The sequence below is a fragment of the Panthera uncia genome (assembly GCF_023721935.1).
Source record: "Panthera uncia isolate 11264 chromosome C1 unlocalized genomic scaffold, Puncia_PCG_1.0 HiC_scaffold_3, whole genome shotgun sequence".
In the NCBI taxonomy this organism is placed as follows: domain Eukaryota; kingdom Metazoa; phylum Chordata; class Mammalia; order Carnivora; family Felidae; genus Panthera; species Panthera uncia.
In genome coordinates this window covers 62,706,216-62,730,935 of record NW_026057584.1, presented here as the reverse complement: position 1 = coordinate 62,730,935, position 24,720 = coordinate 62,706,216, and the positions used below count along the sequence as shown (strand labels likewise).

The following is a 24,720-nucleotide window of genomic DNA, read 5'->3' as shown; positions in this document are numbered from 1 at the left end:
CTCTCAAAGCGCTCTGACAGTTACCACAGTCTCGTTCATCTGAGTTGTCTCCACAGTCATTGGTATGGTCACAGACCCAACGAGAGGGGATGCAGCTTTGATCATCACAACGAAATTCACTTTCTGAGCACTCCCGGGGGACTGAAAAGGAAAGCCACACAGCCATCAGTGAGGACCAGGAATCACACACAGAAGACAGACTTGTGAGTTGGCCTGAATACCCTCAGTGTGCGAGGCACTCCTGTGTCCCAAGTCCTAGCAATTTGCTTGGGCTGGCCGACTGTCTGCCCTCCAAAATGAGACCTTCTAACTCAATTTTAAGAATATAAAGAATGACCTTTATTAAGAGGTTTGTCCAAATATGATTTAATCTCAAGATAATTGGTGATTTCATGATAGTCTAGATAACCTCCAATAGAATTAAACATGAACTTTCTCAAATTTAAAATTCCAGTGGATCACACTTTCATGTAAGAAGTTTTTAGCCAATTGATATTTGCAGGTGCAATCAGCATTCTGATTCTCTCAATTGCCCATGGCAAACGGTGATCACTTCTTATTTCCAAAAGGTGACCAAAGTTACAATATATTCCATATTACAATTCACCTGGCTGGCTCAGTCAGCAGAGCATATGACTCTTGATCTCAGGGTTGTGAGTTCACGCCCCAAACTGAGTGTGAGGCTAACTTAAAAAAAAAAGAATGCATTCCGTATTAGTCGATCTGAAATTGACATGTATATCATGAATCACTAATAATACGTTCAGGGCAGGGTCTCAAAGTTGTTTTCAGAATGCATCCAGTTATTCAAGACTGACTATCTAGTTTGATATGATCCAGACCTTTGGATTCCTTTTCTTGACCTCCCTATCCAATTCTTTGTAGTTAGCACCTTCATTGGGAGAGAGGAACTAAAACCTGACCAGTCATTTAACCATTAGCCTTCAAGATCTCTTTCCTCTGCTATTAAGGCCATTTTGGGGCAAGTGCTTAAGAAGCAAAGTCTTTGGGTTAGCACCTTTCCTTCCTTAACTTCTCTTCGTTCTGATTTTTTTTCTTTCTATTCTATTTATCTTGTTATATTTGTTCTTGATTTATTATAAGTCACCTCAAGTTCTTTGTAGAAAAAGTTAGATATAAATAAGTTTAACAAGCAAAAAACATACTTGGGTAAACATCCTTCTCCCCAAAATTTCATTATAAGCATCTTAAAAGGAGATGTTTATGTCTTTATCCAAAGAAAAAGTAGAAATGTAGCAGTCAGCAGAAAGCAAGAGGTCAGGTCATTGTCATCCTACCCATCGAGGAAGAATGGCATAGACAACTGAGTTATGGACAAAAAGAACAAGCATCACAGCTCTAGTGGCACACAAAACCCTAAACACTCACCGCAGTTTTCCTCATCTGAGTTATCTCCACAGTCATTGTGCCCGTCACATTTCCAGCGAAGAGGGATGCAGTGGTGGTTATTACAGCGGAATTCTCCCAAAGGTTTGCACGTCCTCTCCTCTACAAGGCACAGTCATTGCCAAGATTTCAGAAGCCAAAGGTCAAGAAATGCCAAGGTAGTGCTGGCTTTCTTGCGAGACAATCTGAGAATTATGCTACCATAGACTCAAAGCTCCCGGAGAGGAACACCAGCAACATGTACTATCAATATCCCTCTTTTGGCTAACCTGAACCTATCCTACTTAAACTTGAAACTGCTACAAATTAGATTCATTCTCTTTCATAGAAACTGCTCAAAAAATGAACTGGTATCTGGCTTGTAAATTTGCAACAAAGGCCTGGAAAGGAAGATTAAGTGATGCCACGAGCTAATAGAACATTTCCATCTCATTGCCTTTAGTTGATTAAATTCAGTGTTATTAAATTCGGTGTTAAAATAACCTGTTATCTTCCTTACTCTCTTCCAACTAAGCCTGGCATATACACTCACAGACATTCGGGTTTCAAGTGAAAAGTATATGGCTAACCTTGACAGATTCTATTAATTCATTGGGCCTTTTGCCCCTAAGTTCTGTCAATGTTGCTGGGGTGACTTCAGCTTTCTAATAGATGGTATGGACAGAGAGACATTCAGAATATGAAAATCTTCAGATAAGAAATACTCTGATGATGAGTCATTTTTTTAGAGACAGATACCCCATCTTTTCTGTACCATCCTTCCATCAATTTTAATCAATCTATATAATTAGACAATTTAAACTTGTCAAGTGTGAATAAGGATGCCACATTTAGGAGAAATTATATAAGTTCCTGATATCTTAACATCTTGCCCAATTACAACATCCTTTGGGATGGGATTTCATTTAAGATGATATAAATTAAACTCCCCCCATTATCTGATAAAATGCTACAAAAATGTGCCATGTTATCAGAAGGTGCTCTTCCAGAGCTAAACAGATGAACAATAATGACACGGGAAATGCACTCTCATCTCCTAGATGGCACCTGACACTTAGGTTTTCTTGCTTTCCCCCCACAACCCCTGCAGCCCCTCCTACCACAGCCTTGCTCATCACTGTTGTCCCTGCAGTCATCAAAACCATTGCACACAGCCCACTGTGGGACACAGCGGTAGTTCGTCCTACAGCTGAATTCTGTATGGTTGTCACAGCGATGGCTCACTGAAAAGAGAGGAAATAGCAAAGTCAGAACTGAAGTCTCAGTCCTGCATGAAAACAGCACCAAAAGATACCTCCCCATTGTCATATTAAGGAGTAAACAATTATCATGTTACCAACTGGATTAATTCTGGCAACATGTGTCTGTTTTAGGTGTGATCTATTTACCAAGAACAGAAAGTGTCTTAAGTTTCTTCACTATCCCAGTTACAGGATAACTATGGGGGCTGGGGTGGGGGAGAACCAGGCTTGAAGCAAAAAGAAACCTGGGTGTCAGGTCTACCACGAAATACAAATGTGATCATCCACTTAATGTGAACCTCAGTTTCCTCATCTGTAAAATGGGAATTGGTAATACATTCCCTACCTCACAGTGTTGCCCTAAGGCTCAAATGAGAAAGCGCTAAACATACAAAATATTCTGGGTAGTAAGATGTTCAGGGTCTCGAGAGGAGGAATCAGACACTTTCAAAACTGGGTCTGGTTCCACCTGCAAGCCATACTTGGCCTTGCAGTGCCAGAGTTAGCAGGGAGAGCCAACGGGAAGTGTGCCATGGGGCCAAAGCAGGGGCCCCTTGGTTTCCTGATCCGGGTCATGCATGTCCCTCCCACTTACTGCATTCTGACACTGGCTCATCCGAGTAGTCTCCACAGTCATTGTCCACATCACACTTCCAGCCTTGAGGGATGCAGTGGTTATTGGCACACTTAAAATAGCCTGGCTGGCAGATCCTGCTGGCACAGTTGTAAACATCTTCATCTGAGTTATCCCCGCAGTCGTTCTCCGAGTCACACCGCCAGGCTTCTGGGATGCAACGTTTGTTGGCACACTGCCATTCGTTGGACTCGCAGCGGTGATGCTCTGCAAGCAGGGGCATTGCGTTGCAAGGTGTCAGGAAAAGAAGCTCCTAATTTACGCTGATGGATCTTGGAGAGCCTGATCACAATTTCTTTTCAGAGGACTCATGTCCTAATGCGCTTATTGTCAACCAGCACAACTACATAGTCGGTTACTCTTTTGACTATGACCATCTCCTATATTCATAAATATCTTTCTCTTGCATGCAGAATTAGGGGTTCAAGACTACTCTCTGATGGCATACTAAATTCACCCTCTCCTCTCCCTGTTCTCCTAATGGACAACATGTTTCAAAATTCACGTTTGTTGTTATTAATGTGTTGTTTTTCGTTTGGAGGGTTTCCTTCTTGGCTTTTAAAAATGAAAACACAAATAAATATTACACACGAGTGTCCTTGTTTAAAATGAGAGTGGGAAACCCTCATTTCGCCCTCAATGTTAGTGCCCCAGGAGGATTCCTGCATGCATTCTTTCCATGCAGAGCACATGGTAAAGAATCACGGAATGCAGATGACATACGACCTACCTCAACTGTTTGACCTATAAAGACCTTACTTTATAAAAATATAGTACGGACGCGACATTTCTTCTAGGATTGTGGACTAGTTTTTGGGTTACGGCATGCAGAAGATCCCCACAGAATCACAATCGCACACAATCTGCTATAGAAATGGGCAAAGAGGGGCGCCTGGGTGGCTTGGTCGGTTAAGCGTCTGACTTCAGCTCAGGTCATGATCTCACGGTCCATGAGTTCGAGCCCCGTGTCGGGCTCTGTGCTGACAGCTCAGAGCCTGGAGCCTGTTTCAGATTCTGTGTCTCCCTCTCTCTCTGCCCCTCCCTTGTTCATGCTCTGTCTCTCTCTGTCTCAAAAATAAATAAACGTTAAAAAAAAATTAAAAAAAAAAAAAGAAATGGGCAAAGAAGGCATAAAGCAATTCAACACACCACAAAGAATCTGGTCTTCATCAGAGCCATCAGGGCAATCTTGGTGAGCGTTGCACAGGAAGTGCGAGCTGGTACAGTTGCCATCCTTGCACTGGAACTGGCCTAATGGGCAGTAGCGCTGTGGGCAAAGGACTGGTTCATCAGAGCCATCCGAGCAGTCTCTCTGTCCATCACATTTCCACCAGATAGGAATACACCTGACAGACAAAACTTCTCTTAGCAAAACACTTGGTAGGAGAGGCTGTCCAGAGAGAAGATGTCAAACCTGAATCCCAGGTGATAATACGCAGGACTATTTTACTGTGGTGTATTTTCAGAGAAAATATAACTAACTAGATAAGATGGAACAGGTTGGTTAAGACTCAAATGCATGCTGGAAAAAATGCTTTGACCTAACGATTGAATTCCTGCCACAGAAGACAGTGGAGTGTGTGTTTGGGGTTGTGATTCTGGTAGCAGGAATTGGTTGGCAATATCTGCTGGGGTGACATAAAAGGCATACAGGTATTGGTTGGAAAGGTAGAGGGCACTTACATTTATTGACAGCCTAGGTCAAGATAGGCATATGCTAGATCCTTAATCTAAGGTATTTTACTTAAGCAGACTAATCGGCCATTGAATCTTACATGCCATGATCTGAATTAACACCTCCCCCTGACTCAGTCATCAGTGGCCTACAGCCATTGTTAGGGAAATAACCTGTGGGCATGTTTTGTAACAGACACAAATGATCAAAAATGGATTTAAATGTATAATCCTGGATCCTCTGGCATAGTTAACTAAGAAGCTAGGCCAGTATATGAGTGGGAAAGAAAGAAATTCTACAACTCTTGAGGACTATTTTTCAGTGTGCACATATACAGTCTTGGGCCTGACACCTAGAACGATTTATTAGAAATAAAAAACACAGCTTGCTTTCTCTCTAAAATATAAATACTTGCATATGTAGGTATGACCTTTTGGTTAATAAATAGCTTCTATTCATGGGAGATATTATCTGAACTTGGAGACAGAGAGTCTTGGTGCATTCCGAATGAACCACATTAATTACCCAAAATCTGAGTTTATTAAGAAATTCCCATCCTTTGGACCCTCGAAGTTCAATGGGTGTCCACAGGGATGGAGAGGCAGTGGGGTGAGGGAAGAGAGAGCCTTACTTTTCATTGTTAGCACACAGGAATTGGGTGCTAGAGCACTTGGGCAGGCAGAAGTTGAGGTCACCCATATGGATGGTTCGGAAGTCATCTGGACACTCACAGGTGAATCCATTTCCTCCTGCTGTGATGAGGCAGAGATGAGAACAGCCACCATTGTTGGCCCCACAGGGATTGCTCACTAGTGAAAGAAGGAAAATATATGTTCATTCATTTACAATATCAAGCACAGGTGAGCTGACTGCTCACCTAATCAAACTAGTCACCTCTCATACGAAAAATCATTATCCCAGTTACATGCTTTTTCCAAAAATTCATAAATAGGACAGATGGTAGAACTGTGTAAGCAATGCTACGCTTTGAGAAAACTGATCTATGGCTACCAGAAGTAAGGCATACCCACTGGTGTTTAGGACTAGAAAATATGTGTTTCTCAAAGTATTTACTTCCGGGGGGTGGGAGGACCTGAATATCCTTATTTTGCCAATTCTCATTTTTCCTTACTTATAAGTTTATCATGTTTTAACAAAACATCACAACAAAGCAGGCCCACAAAATCCATTCTATCCCCAAAGCATATTCCAGACCTTTGCTAGATTATCTTTAAATTATACAATGGTTTTAACTACATGTGAGGAATATTAGTTCAAAAGAAAAAATTTTCCCTAATTTATGAGACACTGTGTTGCTCTTAACATTATTACCTTCCAGATGACAAGCATAACATATGTTTAACACATAAAATGTCATACACAACTAGACATTTAATAAATGATGTTTTATAATTACTGTAATTTTCTTTTTAAACATTTCCTTTAAATCAATCATTTAATAGATTGGTATTATGGAATGACTATTTATTGTGGTTACATAGGAAATGCCCTTATTTTTCAAAGGTGCTTTCTTAAGTATTTAGGGGTGAAATGTCATGATATTTTTAACCCACTTTAAAATACTTCAGTCCTCTCACCAAATACTTCAGCTCAGTAACTACAGCAACATAACAATTGTTAATTCTTATTAAAAACAAAAGCCCAGAATAAACCAGATGTTAAGAAAAAAAAAGTTATATACCACTATCAACAATAGCCAAACTATGGAAAGAGACCAAATGTCCATCAACTGATAAATGGATAAAGAAGAAGCGGTATGTTAATACAATGGAATATTACTCGGCAATGAAAAGAATGAAATCTTGCCATTTGCAACAAGGTGGATGGAACTGGAGAGTATTATGCTAAGTAAAATAAGTCAGAGAAACACAGACATCATATGATTTCACTCATGTGCAGAATTTGAGAAACACAACAGATGAACACAGGGAAAGGAAAAGAAAAATAAGATGAAAACAGAGAGGGAAACAAACCATAAGAGACTCTTAAAGACAGAGAAGAAACTGAGAGTTGGAGGGGAGGTGGGTGGGAGAATGGGCTAAATGGGTGATTGGCTTTAAGGAGGACACCCGTTGGGATGAGCACTGGGTGTTATATGTAAGTGATGAAACACTAGGTTCTACTTCTGAAGCCAAGACTATACCGTATGTTAACTAACTTGAATTTAAATTAAAAAAAAAAAAGTTATAAGCAGCCTTTCCCATATGCTTTGCAGGAAACACTAACAAGTGATGTCATTCTCTTTATAGATTATGTTTATGTTTAAAGAAATAAGAATGGCATGCACAGAAACTAAAGCAACTGGGCCAGGCTTCTCAGTCACCTACTCACCAACTGGCTGCCTGTATGGATGATACACGTGGATGTCAAACGGTTTATGTGTTGTGTTCACCAGGACAGTCCTATCTGATCCATCATATTTGTTTCCCTTTTCAACTGTCCTTGTATTCCAATCTGTCCAATAAATAATGTCTTCAAAAATGGTAATAGCAAAGGGGTGAGAGAGTGTCCCATCATACACGGTATGTCGATGGCGGCCCTCCAAATCAGAATACCTAGGGTGGGAGGAAGAGTCACTTAATGAAGCTAACTCCTTTCTTCTAATAGCTTTAGGGATAGATGAACTGAAAAATCAATTAATAAAATTCTACCTTCTAGTGGTAACTGAAGCCCACTCAGATCCTTCCCGAAACTCTTAGACTCTAATTAAACAAAAACCAAACTTAAAACATATTTTAGCTGAACACAAGATGTAAAAATTGAAAGAGCCATGCTTAAAAAATAGGAATAGCCACAGGAGTTCAACAATCCCTAAATCCTAACCATGGTTGCTTTGCTACAGATGCAGCTGGTTCAGCTCTTATAGGCTTATAACCTCTTACATTAATGTTCTCCATTCAACATCCTTTTGATATCCTGGGATGGACACAATTTTTGTTTCCTAAGTCACTGGAAGAAATCAGAGGATAGCAATATAAAGCTGGGATTTTGCCTTTTCATGAACATTTCTGAGGAGAAGCTGTCCTTAAGAGACAGCGAGGTTCTCAGTGTCACCTGCAAGGAATATACTAACTGAGTGAAAGTATAGGCCTGAAGGCTTCACTTTGCATACCCTGGCAGCACATTTATTATGAATCATTCCTTGGGCACTATTGATGAGTACTTTTCCAGACAAATAAAATTCCAGAGGAGGTTTTCTGATTTCAAGATATCATAGAGCATCTATGGCCAGATTTCCAGGTCCTTCCAGTTCTATTGCCTTGCTCATTGCTATGAGTCTATGTCAAAATACTGGTATCAATTTTAGAGTAGACCCTAAAACTCAAATGGGAAGTGGAACGAGCTAGCAGCTAAGAAATTTGATGTTAGACATACAATATTAAAAATATCTCCAAAACATGATAACTTATGGTAACTTACAGGAAAACTTCAAGACCTTCTTGACCAATGTTATATGTCTCAATTTTAAAAACAAAAAGGTTAGGGGTGCCTGGGTGGCTCAGTCGGTTAAGCATCTTATTTCAACTCAGGTCATGATCTCACGGTTCATGAATTTGAGCCCCACATCAGGTTCTGCACTGACAGCTCAGAACCTGGAGCCTGCTTCAGATTCTGTGTCTCCCTCTCTCTCTGCCCCTCCCCAACTCGGGCGCGCGCGTGCATTCTCTCTCTCTCTAAAATAAACATTAAATTAAAAAAAAAAAAAACAGGTTAAAAAAAGGATAAGAAAATTAAGACGAGTTGAGCACCAAGCTGTCTATAATAAGGGAGAGTTTACTACCTCCATTTCCTAGATGAAAAAGCAATAAGAAATGAAAGCACCAGGACAAAAACCTAATCTATCTGGCTTCAATCTTCACATTCTTTCTACTATACCATAACCACAGAGCTCAGTGAATTGCCTATAGGCAGTTTTGTTTAGAAATGACTTCCAAGTGACTTCTAACACACAGGTAGTTAGAAGCTGCCTGAGAATAACACACTGGCAACAGAAGCCCTGGAATAAACAGTTGCCCAGTTTACTTTATCCTTTTTTCTGTACGTACTCAATGTAACCCAGGTGGGCATCTGCCCAATAGAGCAGATCGTTGGTGTAGTCAATGGTGATGCCATTGGGCCACTCTATCTTGGTAGAAATAATCACAGACTTATTCACTCCATCCATGCCTACTCTCCCAATGTATGCTCGGTGAGCCCAGTCTGCCCAGTAGACATGCCTGTTGGAGAAAACACAAAGGGTCAGTCCTTGAAGCCGAAAGAAGTCAGTAGCCAAAAGACATAGCTTTTCTCCAAATAGAGACATAGAACTGACATGCTACAGAGTCTCTCAGAAAGGAAAGAGAACTAACAGAAAACAATCTTTAAAAAGGATGATGTATAGGAAATGCTCAAGAATGAACATGATTAACTAGGGATTTCAGTGGGTTTCACATGGAGAGTTCAGTAGAGGTGGTGTTTTGGTTGTTTTTTTTTTAACCTCAATTTTCTCTGCATGCAGCCAAAACAGGTGACTTGAAAAGTGAAATGGTATGTCATAGCAAACAGAACAATTGATGAATATCATTTGAGTACGCCATGATTCTACCCATTATAACTAAACCATTTACCAGTTAAGAAAAGCAGAAGACAAATCCCAGCAAGATATTGGCCTTGAGATAAGTATGTGAACAGCCTTTTTGGTTACAGAGGCAGAATAAGGGCATGAGAGAAGAGCCCAAGATGACAGGGAGACAATACCCATATTGAGGGTGGAGGGCAATTCCTCTGGGATTTTCAAAGCAGAAGGTATTGTTGACATCCACACAGTGCTCGGCCAACTTGCGGCGGTATCGACCATCAAGGTCAGAGACAGAGAGGCAATTCAGGTAGGCATCCACCCAGTAGAGTTTTCTGAAATGAAAGGCCAGGAGTTACCGATAAAGCCATTTTGCTTGTTAAACGGTTTAGCTACCAAGTTTCCTATCCGTACTATGGTGGAATCACAAAGACCACTGCTAGAAGGCACTTTCCCCCAAGAAAACAGGGGCAAGGGGAAACAGGAAACTAACCTTCCTGCAATGAGGCAACAGAAGATTCAAGATTGTGAACTACAATTCCCACCTTAAAGAGATTGTCACATAGGGAATTCTGGGGCCACACCTCGAATAAGGATTTTGGCTTTACTTTCTTAATGCAGCATAGGGCATCCTTCTCAGGCAATGTAAAGGCTTAGAGGAGCAGGGTCACAGAAGGGAAAGCAATTAGTGTCATATGAGAGAGCCAAGGAAGCAGACTTGTCTAAGTGAATTATTGAGACCGCGCGAAGGAACTCTGAATTATGACAACCTTAAGATACAGAGAAACCTTACCCCTCCCTGGCCCTGTCAGACTAGGCTGACAAAATGAGTTGCTTATTCTGGGCAATCTTACTTAATCAAACTTAAGAACCTTCAGACACTTATTAGAATCTTTTAGAAACTTCTATCTCAAGGATATTTCAGTTCTAAATATATTGCTATTCAGTAAAATCCATTTATTTTCTATTCTTAATCTGTGGTCCTTAATCTACCATCAGCGTAGGTGAGGCTTTGAGGGATCTATGAACCTTCTAAAACCAATGCAAAGTTGTGCGAGTGTAAATGTTCTAAGTGCTTTTATCCAGCAAGAGGTTCACGACTTTCACCAGAGTCTTAAAGCAAAGGATTCAATGCCCCCTAGAATTTGAGGGTCATTTAAGATCTGATGGTCAGTTCCAACTCGAAGGAGAATGAGTGTCTCCTTGCAAGAGGGGACCCCTGTTCCAACCAACCTGGATGTTCAGACTATTTAACTATTAGCATGGCAGCATCCTTTTAAGGATGAGAATGAGGAAATGAGTATGCATAAATCTACAAGCATTGCCAGTTAATTCAGTTGGGTAAATCCTGATGAATGAGGTGTCCACAAGCTTGGATTCAATTCTCTAAGATAAAAACAGGGGCACCTGGGTGCCTTAGTCAGTTGAGCGTCCGACTCTTGGTTTCAGCTCAAGATATGATCTCACGACTCCTGAGTTCAAGCCCCACATTGGGCTCGGAGCTGACAGTGCGTAGCCTGCTTGGGAATGTCTCCCTCTCTCCCTCTGCCCCTCCCCTGCTCACTCTGTTTTTCTGTCTCAAATAAATAGACAAACAAATATTTTTACAAAGCTGAAAACATTGCCTATAATATTTCTTAAAAGCCTTTTAACTTTTAAAAAGCTCCTCCATGTTTTCTTACCTGGTAACCCAGTCTACGGCCAGACTTTCTGCAGCTGGTAGTTTGTGGTTTATGACTATCTCCCTGTTTGTCTTATTCAGAAACATTCTCTCAATGACTTTATTCTCTGCATCAATCCAATACAGTCTCTTTTCTACTCGGTCAAAATCCAATGCCACAGCATTGCCCAGTCCTTGCAAAATGAGGGAGTAAAAATGGCCATCTAGAGTTAGATTTCTCAAATAGTAACGGTTGCTAAAAATGAGATAGGGCTCGATGTTACTGTTCTGCCGACAGCTTTTTCCATCTGGTTCTCGGAGGTAGCCTGGGGCACACTTACAGATGTAAGAACCCATTACATTCTCACACTTCTGGCTACAGACAAAGGGCGTCTCCTTGCATTCATCAATATCATCACAACTCCGATTGTCAAACATAAGCTTGTAACCAGGACGGCAAGAACAATAGAAACTGGTGAGGGTGTCTGTGCAGTTTTGGTCACAGCCACTTAGTAAAGGGTCATTGCATTCGTTAACACCTGTAAGTAAAAGACAGGTATTAGAGAAGCTAAAATGTCCACCAAGGACCCACCATAATGGGTCAAGCTTCCCACTCGACGGCCCAATTCTTAATGAAACATGCTAAAGGAAGACAGACAATAAGGGCTTTCTAAATGCCATAGATTATTCAAAAGTCACCATTTTTCAACTTCCTCCCCTACTTAATGCTTCACTGGTGGTTTGAACAACTAATATAACTAGTAAGATTAAGTTTGACTTCTAATCCTATACCTGCTACTCTCCTTGTAACTAATAATTTAAAAAGTAAAATGGCGGGAGAGAGGAGAAAGAAGAGCAAAAGGAAAGAGCCTGGCAGGTGTTATGCTGGTAAAACAGCATCTCGGGGAGGGGGGGCGGGTAGGTAGAGGAATGCTGTGATTTGTAGCATCTCCCATTTCCATGGTATGACTCTCTCACATGACCAATTCCAGGTTACCAGGGCGACATCACTGAACAGGGAGCTGGGAAGAGATGTAGACATTTGGCTCTCATAAGATAGGATGAGCCGGCCAGCAGTCTCCTAAGTGTACTTGTAGCTGGTCCTGTGACACATAGCCAAGCTCACCCAGAAACTACGCAGGGAAGATAACATGTTCCCGTTAATTCTATGTTTTATAAAAGCTCAACTGGTTTACCTGGGGAGGTTAGAGTGAGAGGGGGTTTAAAACTCTCCCCTTCGGTCACCTGAGGATGAAAATGAATAGGCAAAGGAATCCTAGCAGAGGGACAGCTCAGGCAACAAGTCATTTCAAGGGTTCAAAGAGAATCAACACTGTTTGCCCTGTTTAACAATGCTGTTTAACTACCAATGGTATGAATTTGTTCATCTTCCATTCTCTGTAATAACTGCCCAACTGATGAATTAGCTGAACAATGTTTGTGTACTGACCTTATATACCAAGAAATCCTTGCGTTCTGATAGACAAGCAATAGTAATTTCCTAGTGATATACTATTTAGAGGACAGACTGGGAAGTCCCTGTGAGTCATAAAGGGTTGAGAATCCACATTCAGTCTCCCTGTTTTCCTTTTCCCGAAGCTTCTGCTATACTCACCACATCCTTTCTCATCACTGTTGTCTGAGCAGTCATCTAGGTGGTTGCAGACTTTTACCATATCGATGCAGTTCCCGTTGTTACACTTGAACTGATGAGGGGGGCACGTAGTCTCTGGAGTGTGGCACAAGTGCTCCTCCTCATCAGATCCATCTCTACAGTCATTTTCCCCATCACAGACTTCCTGCTTATAAATGCACAGCCCGTTCTGACAGGTAAACTCGCTCTCACTGCAGGTGGGGTACAAGCAGTCCCTCTCGTCACTGTAGTCACCACAGTCATTGCGCCGGTCACACCTGTGTAATGAGACCCAGTACCACACTTGGAAAGGTTGACAAGTCTCAACTATCACCTACTTGGGACTTTGCTTTCTTCTTCTACCTGAACATCAGGTGAACCATTTCAGTAACAAGACCACCCATGTCCTTAGTTCCCTCTCCCCCAGAGAGGGAACCCCACCAATCTCCAGCTCAAGAAGAATCTAACATTTAGCATTCCATATGATTTCCCCAGGTGCTGGTTGCTACCATTAGACATGTGGATCTAGAGATATTAAAAATAATCATATTCATTTTTAAGCAGTTGACTAATTAAACACAACTTTTATAGATTTGGTGTTCATAATATCTAATCATCAGATAATGATGACAACTTATGGGCACGGGAAATATCCTGCATAGCCATGTGATAGAAGTGGCCATACCCAAGTGAAAATATATTATAAATGATGAGATTATTATGTGTCCCCTAACATATCTTCCAGTTGCAGGAATGTTTTCATTGTCCTGTTCTTCCATCTTTATTTATGATACCCTGCCACCTGTCATGAGATGTGAGTGGTCATGGTGACGGGAAGGAAGAAAAACTAAAAGTTAAGTATGGGCTAAGGGCAAAGGAACAAGGCATTTCCTATTATTGTCCGTGGACCTAGCATTCCCAGGCATCACGAGGACAACATAGTTCCCTGAAATTCTGTGGGTCTCTCCTCTCTATATTACTTCAAAATCCCATGAAAGTTATGGTTACTGATGAGGGTCTCGTTGACAGTAACAAAACATAAGTATAAAGGAATCATGAAATTCATAATAAAGGAATTCATAAGTATAAAGGAATCTTGAACAAGGATTGGTAAAGCTAATGTTTGATAGTTCATAAAAGGAGTTACCATGGAGGGCATAGGAGCTAGAGGCACAGTATTAAAAGATGTTAAGGTACCAAAGCTGAATGTGGTCAATTTTACAACTGATCTATGGTCAGGTCGCTAATCAGCAATGCCACCCACAAACCTAGGGCACTGGCAAAGTGATTCATAACAAAATGAGTGCATGTAACGGTAAAAAAAAAAAAAAAGCTGTGATCAGAGGAAGCTGGTTTAACCCCATTTGGTGTCCTGGGACCTATTTAACTCATTTCCAAATGATCTGAAACACCGATGCTGTCTATCCTCTAGTTTAGATCCAACTCTGAACTTAGAAAAGCAAATCACCAGGTTTTTGGACATAACAGCACATCAATATTCCAGAAAGCTGCTCACAACTCAGCCTCATCCAGGTTCTTCAGCAACATCATAATGAGCCAAGAAAAAAAAAAATCAATAGGAAAACTGATCTCCTATATCACCATACAAAATGGGGGAACACACACTCTGCCAAGCAAGCAAAAGGATGCACATTAAGAGGGCTCTTAGTAGCCACTACTGGCAAAAAGAAGAGAACCCAAGGTTATGTTAGACTCTATCGCTCATGTGTCCAGATAAGAAGTATTTGTCGCTGTTTGTTGTTGTTGCTCTGCCATAGCTCTTGGCTAAGCAATTCAGAAAGCTGAGGCAAAAACAAAAACAAAAACAAAAAACAACCACTTGGGAGGGAGAGCGGGAGAGAGAGGGAGGAAGAATGGGAGGAAGTAAGGAACAAAGAAAGGAAAAGATGCAATCAATAAAAGTTTGGTAGGACAGGGGAAGTCAGCTGAAAGATCACAGTAGTAATGTAATGAGACAGAACTCAGAAAGTTCAGAAAGGAAGTAGAGAAATCTAGAATCTGACATAAAAAATTAAGATCTGATACAATTCTCTTCTGTAGCTCCTAAGGCTAGGTTTTCAGAATATATCTCAGACTGATGATACTAAATATTTACTGAATTCAGAAGAACAAATAGCAGAAGAGCATAAAAGAACTCTTGAGCAAATAAGGAGAAAATATATTATTCACTTTCATTTACAAAAATTTAAAATCTACAGAACACATCCATATCCATTAAATATAGACAAAGCATACTGAAACGCAATCTCACTACTAAAAGAGACAGCTCTGTCTCCTGAATGTCTTCAGGGTATCAATACGACCAGCTCTCAGCTGTGTCTACTTGGGCTTCGTCACTACCATTTTTTCGTCATCCTGCCAAGTCCCTGCTCCTTTTGCAGCATTCACAGAACGCAACTTGACCTTCTCTGGCTTCCTCAGGACTACCATCATGAACACACAGTTCCATACCACACTGGATTCCAGAAGTACTTCCGGGTACTGTTGAGGGCCTGCTTGCCCCAAAGCACATGGTTCCAGAAGCTCGGCTGCTCTAATCTTGCACCAGCATTGTGTATCTTTTCCATCTCCTTCCTTAGCAAACTGTAAGCTGACAGTTCCTGTTGCTATCCGTATGCATGTATGTCTTTTAACAGACCTTGGCACGTGCAACATCTTTTCTTAGCTCCAGTTCTATGTGTCCAAATGCCTGATACACATTTTCACCGCAGGAAGTCCCACGACATCAGACTTGCTGTCCACATAGAGCCAACTCCCTCCTGAACCCCCTCCTTTTGTTAATGTTCTTACTATTCCCCTAGTCCATCAGGATTGAAATCTACACATCATTTTTCTGCTCTACTTCCCTGTATATCCAAAAATTGGCCATGTGGGGATAGTGAGAAGGCGGGGCACCAAAAAAGTATAAACCTTTGGAATGGCCCATTTGGAGAAAGTGACAAGAAATCAAGCAACAGAATATTACAGGAGAGGTTTCCGATGCTGGCAGGCTGGGCACTGAATCTATTTGACCTGTAGTGCTCTTCGGATTTTAAATTTTGTTTCCAGCACTTAAAATCAGACTATTCCATATGAAAATCCATATTTCCAATTTCTCTAAAAACAGATCAGCACTCCCACACAATGTTGAACAGCGTTTGTATCTCTTAGCTAGAAGGTGTGTTCTCAGTTTACCTCACCTTCCTCTCCCCGCTGTTTCATTGGCTGTAAGTGCCAAGCTCCATTTATGATCATGTTTCTTTTGTTATTTTCCTTATAGCAGAGAAAAGAAAACGAGGAATTTCTTGTACCCATTCCTCTATTCCAAGTGGAAAACCAAGAGTGTCACCTACTTCTGGAAAGAATTTTCTTATATCAAGCCCACTTCATTCATCTCCCTGGCCCTCTATGCAAGGTCCACATTGTAACTTTCATGAGCCATAAACCCTTTTACCATCATGGGCCCCTTTCTCCATGAAAATATTAAAAATTGTACTTAATGATCACATTGGCACAAAGGCAAATATATTAATATTATATGTTAAAATACTTTATTTGATCTAAACTCTCATTTTTTTCCTTTGATTTTGAAAGAAATCCAAAAATTTTTATAAGCCACTAAAATTTCTATGGACCCTAGGCATTGTGGTCACTATGCCTAATGGATAAGCTACCCCTGCCCCTTTGGACATTTGAGGTTACTGAGAAATTTGTTAATCCCCAATTCACCTGTATGAGTGTGGGACACACCGTCCATTACTACAGGTGAAATCATTTCCAGAGCAAGATCTCCTTGTGCAATTTTGATGCTCATCAGAGCCATCAGTACAATCCGCATCACCATCACAGACCCAGGACTGGGGAATGCACTTCCTGGATGGAGGCACATTATTTGCACAGAGAAACTCAGAACTTGAGCAGCTGTGACTGTCTGAAACCAAAGCACACAAGAATCAGAAACCACATGACAACTCATTCTAGCAGTTGAATTCATTCTGAGCCATTATTTCTCTTGCTTTATGTTATTTAATAGCCTGAGGGATGAAAGCAAATGAGGGTAAAAACATATTGACAAATAGACAAATCACTATCATAATAAAAGATTATAATAAAAAATACCTTCTAAATTCCATTTTAATTGCTCTGGACCTTGGATTTTTTTTTTCAGAAGTAGGAAATAAATACCTTGCTTAGTTTTCCATATAATTGATCTAAAATCATGTATTTCTCTTGGAGCTTCAGAAAACTACTCCCATTTTGTTATCTTTACACCAAAAATGCCCTATACTTGATAACAATTTTTGGCTAACAAACTGTAATTACAAAAACACAACGTGAGGGGCGCCTCGGTGATTCAGTTGAGCATCGAACTCTTGAATTCATAGTTCATGAGATCGAGCCCCGCTTCGGGCTCAGCACTGACAGTGCGGAACCTGCTTGGTATTTGCTCTCTCCCTATCTCCCTCTCTCTGCCCCTCCCCCACACTCTGTCTCTCAAAATAAATACTTTAAAAAAAACACAATGCAGGATAGGTATTTTTATGCCAATTCTTCAGATAAAAAATAAAGTTCAAAGTGGTTAACCAGATGAGTCCAAGTCACAGACCTTTCTAAAGACCTAGGGCTTCAAACCTAGGTCTTTTTTTTTTTCCTCCAAATTTAGGGCTTTTTCAACTACATTACAGCTACCAACTAAGTAGAATTAGGGTATATAGGAGAGAAATATGTCAACAAGAGTTTTCAGCAACCATGACAACTGTTAGGAAAAAGATGAGATGCTAATCATTAATGCCTGCAGGATAAAAGAACTGGTATTTTATCCAATTTCATTGTGGATGAATGGGAGACAAAAGGAGGGGGTGTCTTGCTGAGTGGAGCTGGGAGAAAAGTACATGCCACAGTCTGTTTGTGCAGCTGCCAACTCCCCATTTTAATGGACTGAGTACATGTGGAGCTATAGACAACCACCAAAGTCAATGACATAAGGGGTTACGATGAAACGCAAACATCAGCAAACCATTGTTTTTATCATTTTACCATGGAAAGATGCTCTTCTAAGACATCTTAGCTAAGAGTTCCATGCTCTGTTGGTAATGGAGTTCTCTTATGAAATCCTGCCATTGGCAACCACGTGGATGGAACCAGAGGGCATTATGCTAAGCAAAATTTCAGTCAGAGAGAGACAAATATTCTATGACTTCACTCATATGTGGAATTTAAGATACAAAACAGATGGACATAAGGGAAGGGGAGCAAAAATAATATAAAAGCAGGGAGGGGGACAAAATATAAGAGACTCTTTTTTTTTTTTTTTTTTTAACATTTATTTATTTTTGAGACAGAAAGAGACAGAGCATGAGCAGGGGAGGGTCAGAGAGAGAGGGAGACACAGAATCCGAAACAGGCTCCAGGCTCTGAGCTGTCAGCCCAGAGCCTGATGCAGGGCTTGAACTCGCAGACTGCAAGATCATGACCTGAGCTGAAGTCGGACGCTTAACCGACTGAGCCACCCAGGTGCCCCTATAAGAGACTCTTAAATGTAGAAAACAAACTGAGGGCTGCTGGAGGGGTTGGGGGGGGGGGATGGGCTAAATGGGCAAGGGGCATTAAGGAAAACCCTTGTTGGGATGAGCACTGGATGTTATATGTAGGGGATGAATCACTGGAATCTACTCCTGAAATAATTATTGCACTATATGCTAACTTACTTGGATGTAACTTAAAAAATAAAAAAAATTAAATTTAAAAAAATTTTTAAAAAAAGATTGAGTTCTCTTTATCTGCTTCAGAAATGTAGGACATTATTTCTGTTAGCTAAATGCAAGAGAAAGAAAAAAATATTAAAATAATTTTTATCAGATTAAAGCATTGAAGTGGATGCTATCAAACAATTTCAGAGTGGAAAAAAATGGTAACATTTTACTAGTACACAACCAAAGAGGAATCTGCTGACAATCATACTCTCCAAAGACACAAAAACTAATCTCCCAACCTTCCATGGAATGTGACTCTGCAGAGGAATGAATGGTTTCACTTACCGCAGTGGTGCCTTTCATCCTCGTCACTCATGTCCCCACAGTCATTATCACCGTCACAGATCCATTCTCTTCGTATGCACCTCCCACTGTCACACTTGAACTCATTACTTAAACATGTTGCTTCATGGTACTCTGAGAAAAGATATAAAACACTCTCAGGGGAAAAGTGGTCTGTAGTCCAAAAATCTTAACAGAAGCCTGCTATCCCACAGACTGTCTAAAAACCTGAAACAGAGCACTACCCAGCTGTGTACAGCTATGCTGGGTCTTCCAACGAGTGTTGTACCAATGACCAGTGTTCTGAGATTGAAGTACTTGACTGACAGTGCAAAGCTCTCATTATCTTTTGTTACCAGGATGAGACTCGATATTCCCTTTCAGGCATGATAGAGGAATAACAGTCTTTTCCCAAGAGGGTATAAATAACTATTTCATTCATTTCATTCTTAAATCTACTTTTCATTCAAAAACATTTTGTTTGGCACAAACCATCTCCCAGCATGCCTGATCCCCGTATTCCTACTCTCATTTTTGCTTTTCTCCATAGCACTTATCACCTTTCAACATGCTATACAATTCACTTACTTGTTTTGTTGCCTGTCCCCCCTCACTAGAATATAAGCCCCATGTGGACAGGGATCTTCGAATTCTTTACTGACATAGTCTGGAAGTGTTTAGAACCTAAGTGCTCAAGAAATATTTGTTGAATTAAACTGATAAGACACCCTTATGCTTTGAATTAGCCATCACTGATTCAAATTCTTCCATCATAACCCCACATGTCCCTATCAACTATTTGTCACAGGTCCATACACCCAGGGACCTCTCAAAATTAACCTAGGGCAAAGTACATTAAATTTTAACTATGAAAAAGGCAGCCCAATGATAAGAGTAAGGATAACAGGACCTTTCATAAGCTGCTAAGGAAGGAGTACGCATGACTACAGCCTACAAAGAGACACGGTCCCTTTGGCACACGGACACACACACACACACACACACACACACACAAAACATACTTCTAGAAATCCAGCCTTTAAGAATCTTCCCACATATGCACCAAGAGGTTTCTAAAAGGATGTTCATTCCAGTATTATTTTTCATAGTGAAAAAATGGAAATATCCTCAACATCCATCAGTTAAGAAAAGGAAACAACACACGGGCCGTCCATCCTTGAGATGGCAGGGCAAAGGAATAAGTAGCTTTGTGTTTGCTAAAGTGCTGACAAGATGTTGTTAAGCTGAAATGGGCAACGCTGCAGACAAATATGCATAGTGAGGTCTCCATTTGTGTGTGTTTTTGAAACTATATATTAGGATATACAGAAAAAGGTAAGGAGAATTCACACTCACCCTTAGCAGTGATTATCTCTGGGGAGTGAGATTAGAGAAGTCTAAGAAAATGAAAATTTCGCTTTTTTGTGTACATCTTACTATTTCTTTAAAATAATACTCCCGGGGTGCCTGGTGGCTCAGTTAGTTAAGCAACTGACTCTTGATTTTGCCTCAGGTCATGATCAGACGGTTTTTGGGTTCGAGCCCCACGTCAGGCTCCTCACTGGCAGCATGGAGTCTGCTTGGGATTCTTTTTCTCTCTCCTCTCTCTCTGCCCCTCCCCCAAGTGTTCCACCCCCCCCCATCTGTCTCAAAATAGATAAACTTTTAAAAAATAAAAATAAAGTAAAACTCCTTCGTATTGTGAGAATGTATTCCTATATAGATTCTGAGTTTATCTTTATTTCATTGTGACAGGCAGCTGATACCAACTGCAGTTATTGACTTTGGTTCCCATGGAGAAGTCTGGAAACTATACTTACTCTTCATATATTTGAACCAATCAGTCATATATCTAAACCAATCTCTAACACTATTCTACTCACCTAACAGTTATTTATTTCCTGTATAGATCCTCACAACTCTACATGCCCTTTGCTTTCTACAAAACTTTCAATGTTGGGAAAAAAGAACTTGGCAAAGAGCGTCAAATACCACTCTCCAACTATTAGCCACAGTATTTGAACCTGAGAAAAAACGGGAATAGAAAACAGTCTGGATTCAGCTGTAAAATTATGAAAATGGTACTAAGAAAATACCCCCCAAATAAAAAGCTTTATATATAATGATTTTACTGCAGCTGTATTTATAGTAAGGGAAAAGATAAAAGCAATCGAAGTGCTTAAAATAGAGGCAGTTAACTCAAAGATAATATAACCACTCAATGGAATATCATACTGCCATTAAAAAGGAATGTGAAGACTTTGCAACCAGATAGCACAGGTCTCTCTTAACCAGATAGCATATATTTTAGGCTTACAGGACATATGTTCTCTGTCACACCCACCTGACACTGCCATTGTAGCACAAAAGCAGCCATAGACAAAACGTGGCTGCATTCTAATAAAACATCATAAAGACAGGCAGCCGGCCATGGTCATAGTTTGTAGACTGATTTATTGACAGATAAAAAAGCAATGACAGTTATATTAAAAAAATGTGCACGGATATAGATTAGAACTTTTAAAGTTAATAGCACCCCCCAAATAAATAGGCACAACTGCCTCCAGGAATACAACCAGAGGGTCTCTGAAACTTCTTGGGAAACTCAGAAGACCCTGGGACCTTACCTTTCATAAGTCGGCACATAAACTGGAGGAGGACATGTGCCCATAATATGCCCCTTCCCCATATATATGATAATTCCAATCACTCTTGGATCCTCCCACAGCCTTATGGGCCAGAACTCAAACAAATTCAGAAATTCCAATTCACAGTCAATTAAAATTAATGGAGTTTAAAAGCCAGGCACAGTATTAGGGTATCACCAACATAATCTCATTTCATGATTATTAGGCAGCAACCTCCACACCCTGATCAGCTCCCCACACAGTACCCTACACAAATGGGTTTTTAATGAATGTCTGCTGAGTGGTTTCATCATCTTAACTGAGAGTAAGAGCAGAGTGCAAACATTAGGCAGCCATGAGCCTACTCTGTGTGTGGAAGTAGCTGGAAGAGGTTCTCTAGCTGCATCGTAATGCTTGTCATGCTTGCTTATTACTCTCTTACCACAAGTGTCAGGTTCATCAGAGCCATCAGGACAATCTGCTTCCTCGTCACAGTACCAGTGTCTGGGGATACAACGTCCAGACGTGCATTTAAACTCCTCATTGTTGCATGTGTGAGTAGCTGGAGGATGAAAAGAAGGTAAAACCCAGGAGTAAAACACAAGCTTGTTCCCATCATTCTTAACCATCTGCCTATATCTCTGAACTAAGTAACAGGTGCCAGGGAGGGAAGACTGAGGCCTGGGAAAAGGGTTTTTTATAAACTTTCCACAGGAAGGGAGATGTAGGTGAGAAAGAGAAGACAGGCAATACTGCTTCAGTTTTCCAGAATTTTTCTTTCTAGATTCTAGAAACCCAAAAGTAAATTTTATTTGTTAAAATATCTGTTTGACACACGAAACCACAAATAATGTATAAGAAGACTTAGTTCTATGTTTTCTGCTGTAACCTAAAATGAAATAAATTCTACTGAAATAATATTAAAAGCAAAAACAACATAAGACCATATCTGAGCTCACTACACACACATCCTTTGGCTGTGTTGAGACCATGGTTCTAAAAAGTTAGCACATCTGTGTTCTTATTCATCCTTGTTATATGGGACCTTTGAGTAAATGACTCTGCCTATGTTTGAATATTGATTCTTGTCTTGTGTAAACGTGGGTAACTCTAGTTCAGATGTATTTTCTAAATTGTTATGTGGGTACGAACTAGAATCAAGTCTTAGAAATCTTCTGGTCTACGAGGCTCCCTTGTTTTGATCCATAATATCTGATGATTTTCCAGGGGTAAAATTGATGAGGAAGCAGAGGTCCTTCAAAGGTCAGCCCTGTCTCCAATCTATGTGTCCCTGTCTGATGGCTAAATCCTGAATTCTGCTTCCTCCTGCTGCTATTATACTACAACTGACACTTGGTTTCAGACTGTACCCTGGCCTGGCGAGAATTATTAAATTCTTAAATTATGCATCTATTTATAGTAATAGTTATCAAGCATGAGAAAGGCCTTTTAAATCAGTCTACAAACCCAGGAAAAATATTTGAACCAAATTGCTAAATATGGAATAAAGATTTCTGAAACTCAAGCATATTAAAAAAGACAGAAAAGGTATTTCATTTACTAATGGTGATTAGGAGTAAATATAAGGACTTGACATACAAATTCTGCCTGGGGTTCCTGAAGACAAAAGGCCCTCGTCTCTGGGAGAAATGGCTCTGCAACTGTAAAAGGTCAGGTGTCAGTCAGAGCAGTTCTCTGGAAGAAATATGTGGAGTAGGGCATCCAGCCAGAAAACAGAGAGTGGGACTGCCCCTCTCATCACATCCTAAAAGAACTGCCCACTGCATCTACCATTGAGGTCAATTTCCAGTGACAAAAAGCGCAAACACCCAGACCATATATCTATGTATTAGCGGAAGACATGCGTCACGGGAACCACAGAAAGAGAAAAAAGTTTATCTTACCACAGAAAACAGGGCTTTCATCACTCATGTCTCCACAGTCATTGTCTTCGTCACACAAGTAAAAATGAGGAATGCAAATATTCGTAGTCTGACATTTTACATATCCAGGCAGGCAGGCACGTTCAGCTTAGAAAAGACAGCCAGGTAAATATTGGAACGTATCTACCACATATATATATAGCATTAACAATGTCCACACAAATAGACCTATTGGACTCAAAATAGCTGAGAAGACCGAAAGGGGGGCATTTTTAAAGCTTTCACGGAGGCAATAACCATGACAGTTGTTTCACCATAGATTCTAGACTAAAAAGAGGTATCTCTAGCTGGTAAGGGCAGGGGAGAAGGGAGCATGCTTCCTCTGTAGTAAACCATCTATTTTAATTATTCAATTATTTATTTAATTTTAATTATTTAATTAACTCATCAACAAGAGTATCAACTCTTGGTTAAATAAACTGTGGCATATCCACACAATGAGGTAATATGTAGCTGTAAAAAGGAATGAAGAAGAGCTCTATATATTGACAAGTAATGATGGTATGATCTCCAGCATATATGTTAACAGTAAGAAAGCAAGATTCAAAACAGCAGGAAAAACAATATGTGTAAGAAAAACAATATGTGTGTGTGTGTGTGTGTGTGTGTGTGTGTGTGTGTAATAAGAGAGAGAGATGCTTATAATAAAAAACAATAGGGGCACCTGGGTGGCTCAGTCGGTTAAGCATCCGACTTCAGCTCAGGTCACGATCTCACGGTCTGTGAGTTCAAGCCCCGTGTCGGGCTCTGGGCTGATGGCTCAGAGCCTGAAGCCTACTTCCAATTCTGTGTCTCCCTCTCTCTCTGCCCCTCTCCCGTTCATGCTCTGTCTCTCTCTGTCTCAAAAATAAAATAAACGTTAAAAAAAAATTACAAAAAAAAAAAAAGAAACAATAATCAGTCCCTCCTCGAGGCATCCAAGATGCTGAAAGGAAAGATGGCTAAGGGGAAGAAGGTGGCCCAGCCCCTGCTGTTGTGAAGAAGAAGGCCAAGAAGGTGGTTAATCCCTCGTTTCAGAAAAGTCCCAAGAATTTTGGCATCGGACAGGAGATCCAGACCAAAAGGGACCTCAGTCAATTTGCCAAATGGCCTAGCTATATCCGGCTGCAGCAGCAAAGGGCTATTCTCTATAAACATCAAAAAGTGCCTCCCATGATTAACCAGTTTACCCAGGCTTTGGACAGCTACTCAACTGCTTAAGCTGGTCCACAAATACAGACCAGAGACAAAGCAAGAGAAGAAGAAGAGATTATTGGACCGGGCTGAGAAGAAAGCTGCCAACAAAGGGG

General features: G+C 40.5%; 1 protein-coding gene across 1 annotated transcript in view; it reads right to left on the bottom strand.

The window, feature by feature from the left end:
- LRP2 (LDL receptor related protein 2) overlaps positions 1 to 24,720 on the bottom strand; it is a 200,288-nt gene that overhangs the window by 35,804 nt on the left and 139,764 nt on the right. Inside the window, exons 45-59 of the mRNA XM_049616085.1 lie at positions 23,393 to 23,518; positions 21,931 to 22,050; positions 18,865 to 18,996; positions 16,556 to 16,757; positions 12,809 to 13,104; positions 11,216 to 11,732; positions 9,716 to 9,868; positions 9,025 to 9,195; positions 7,310 to 7,533; positions 5,589 to 5,766; positions 4,432 to 4,628; positions 3,244 to 3,489; positions 2,508 to 2,630; positions 1,390 to 1,509; positions 25 to 141 (exon numbers count right to left, since the gene is read on the bottom strand). Coding sequence (XP_049472042.1) covers positions 25 to 141; positions 1,390 to 1,509; positions 2,508 to 2,630; positions 3,244 to 3,489; positions 4,432 to 4,628; positions 5,589 to 5,766; positions 7,310 to 7,533; positions 9,025 to 9,195; positions 9,716 to 9,868; positions 11,216 to 11,732; positions 12,809 to 13,104; positions 16,556 to 16,757; positions 18,865 to 18,996; positions 21,931 to 22,050; positions 23,393 to 23,518 — 2,922 coding nt within the window. The remainder of the gene's footprint in view (positions 1 to 24; positions 142 to 1,389; positions 1,510 to 2,507; positions 2,631 to 3,243; positions 3,490 to 4,431; positions 4,629 to 5,588; positions 5,767 to 7,309; positions 7,534 to 9,024; positions 9,196 to 9,715; positions 9,869 to 11,215; positions 11,733 to 12,808; positions 13,105 to 16,555; positions 16,758 to 18,864; positions 18,997 to 21,930; positions 22,051 to 23,392; positions 23,519 to 24,720) is intronic.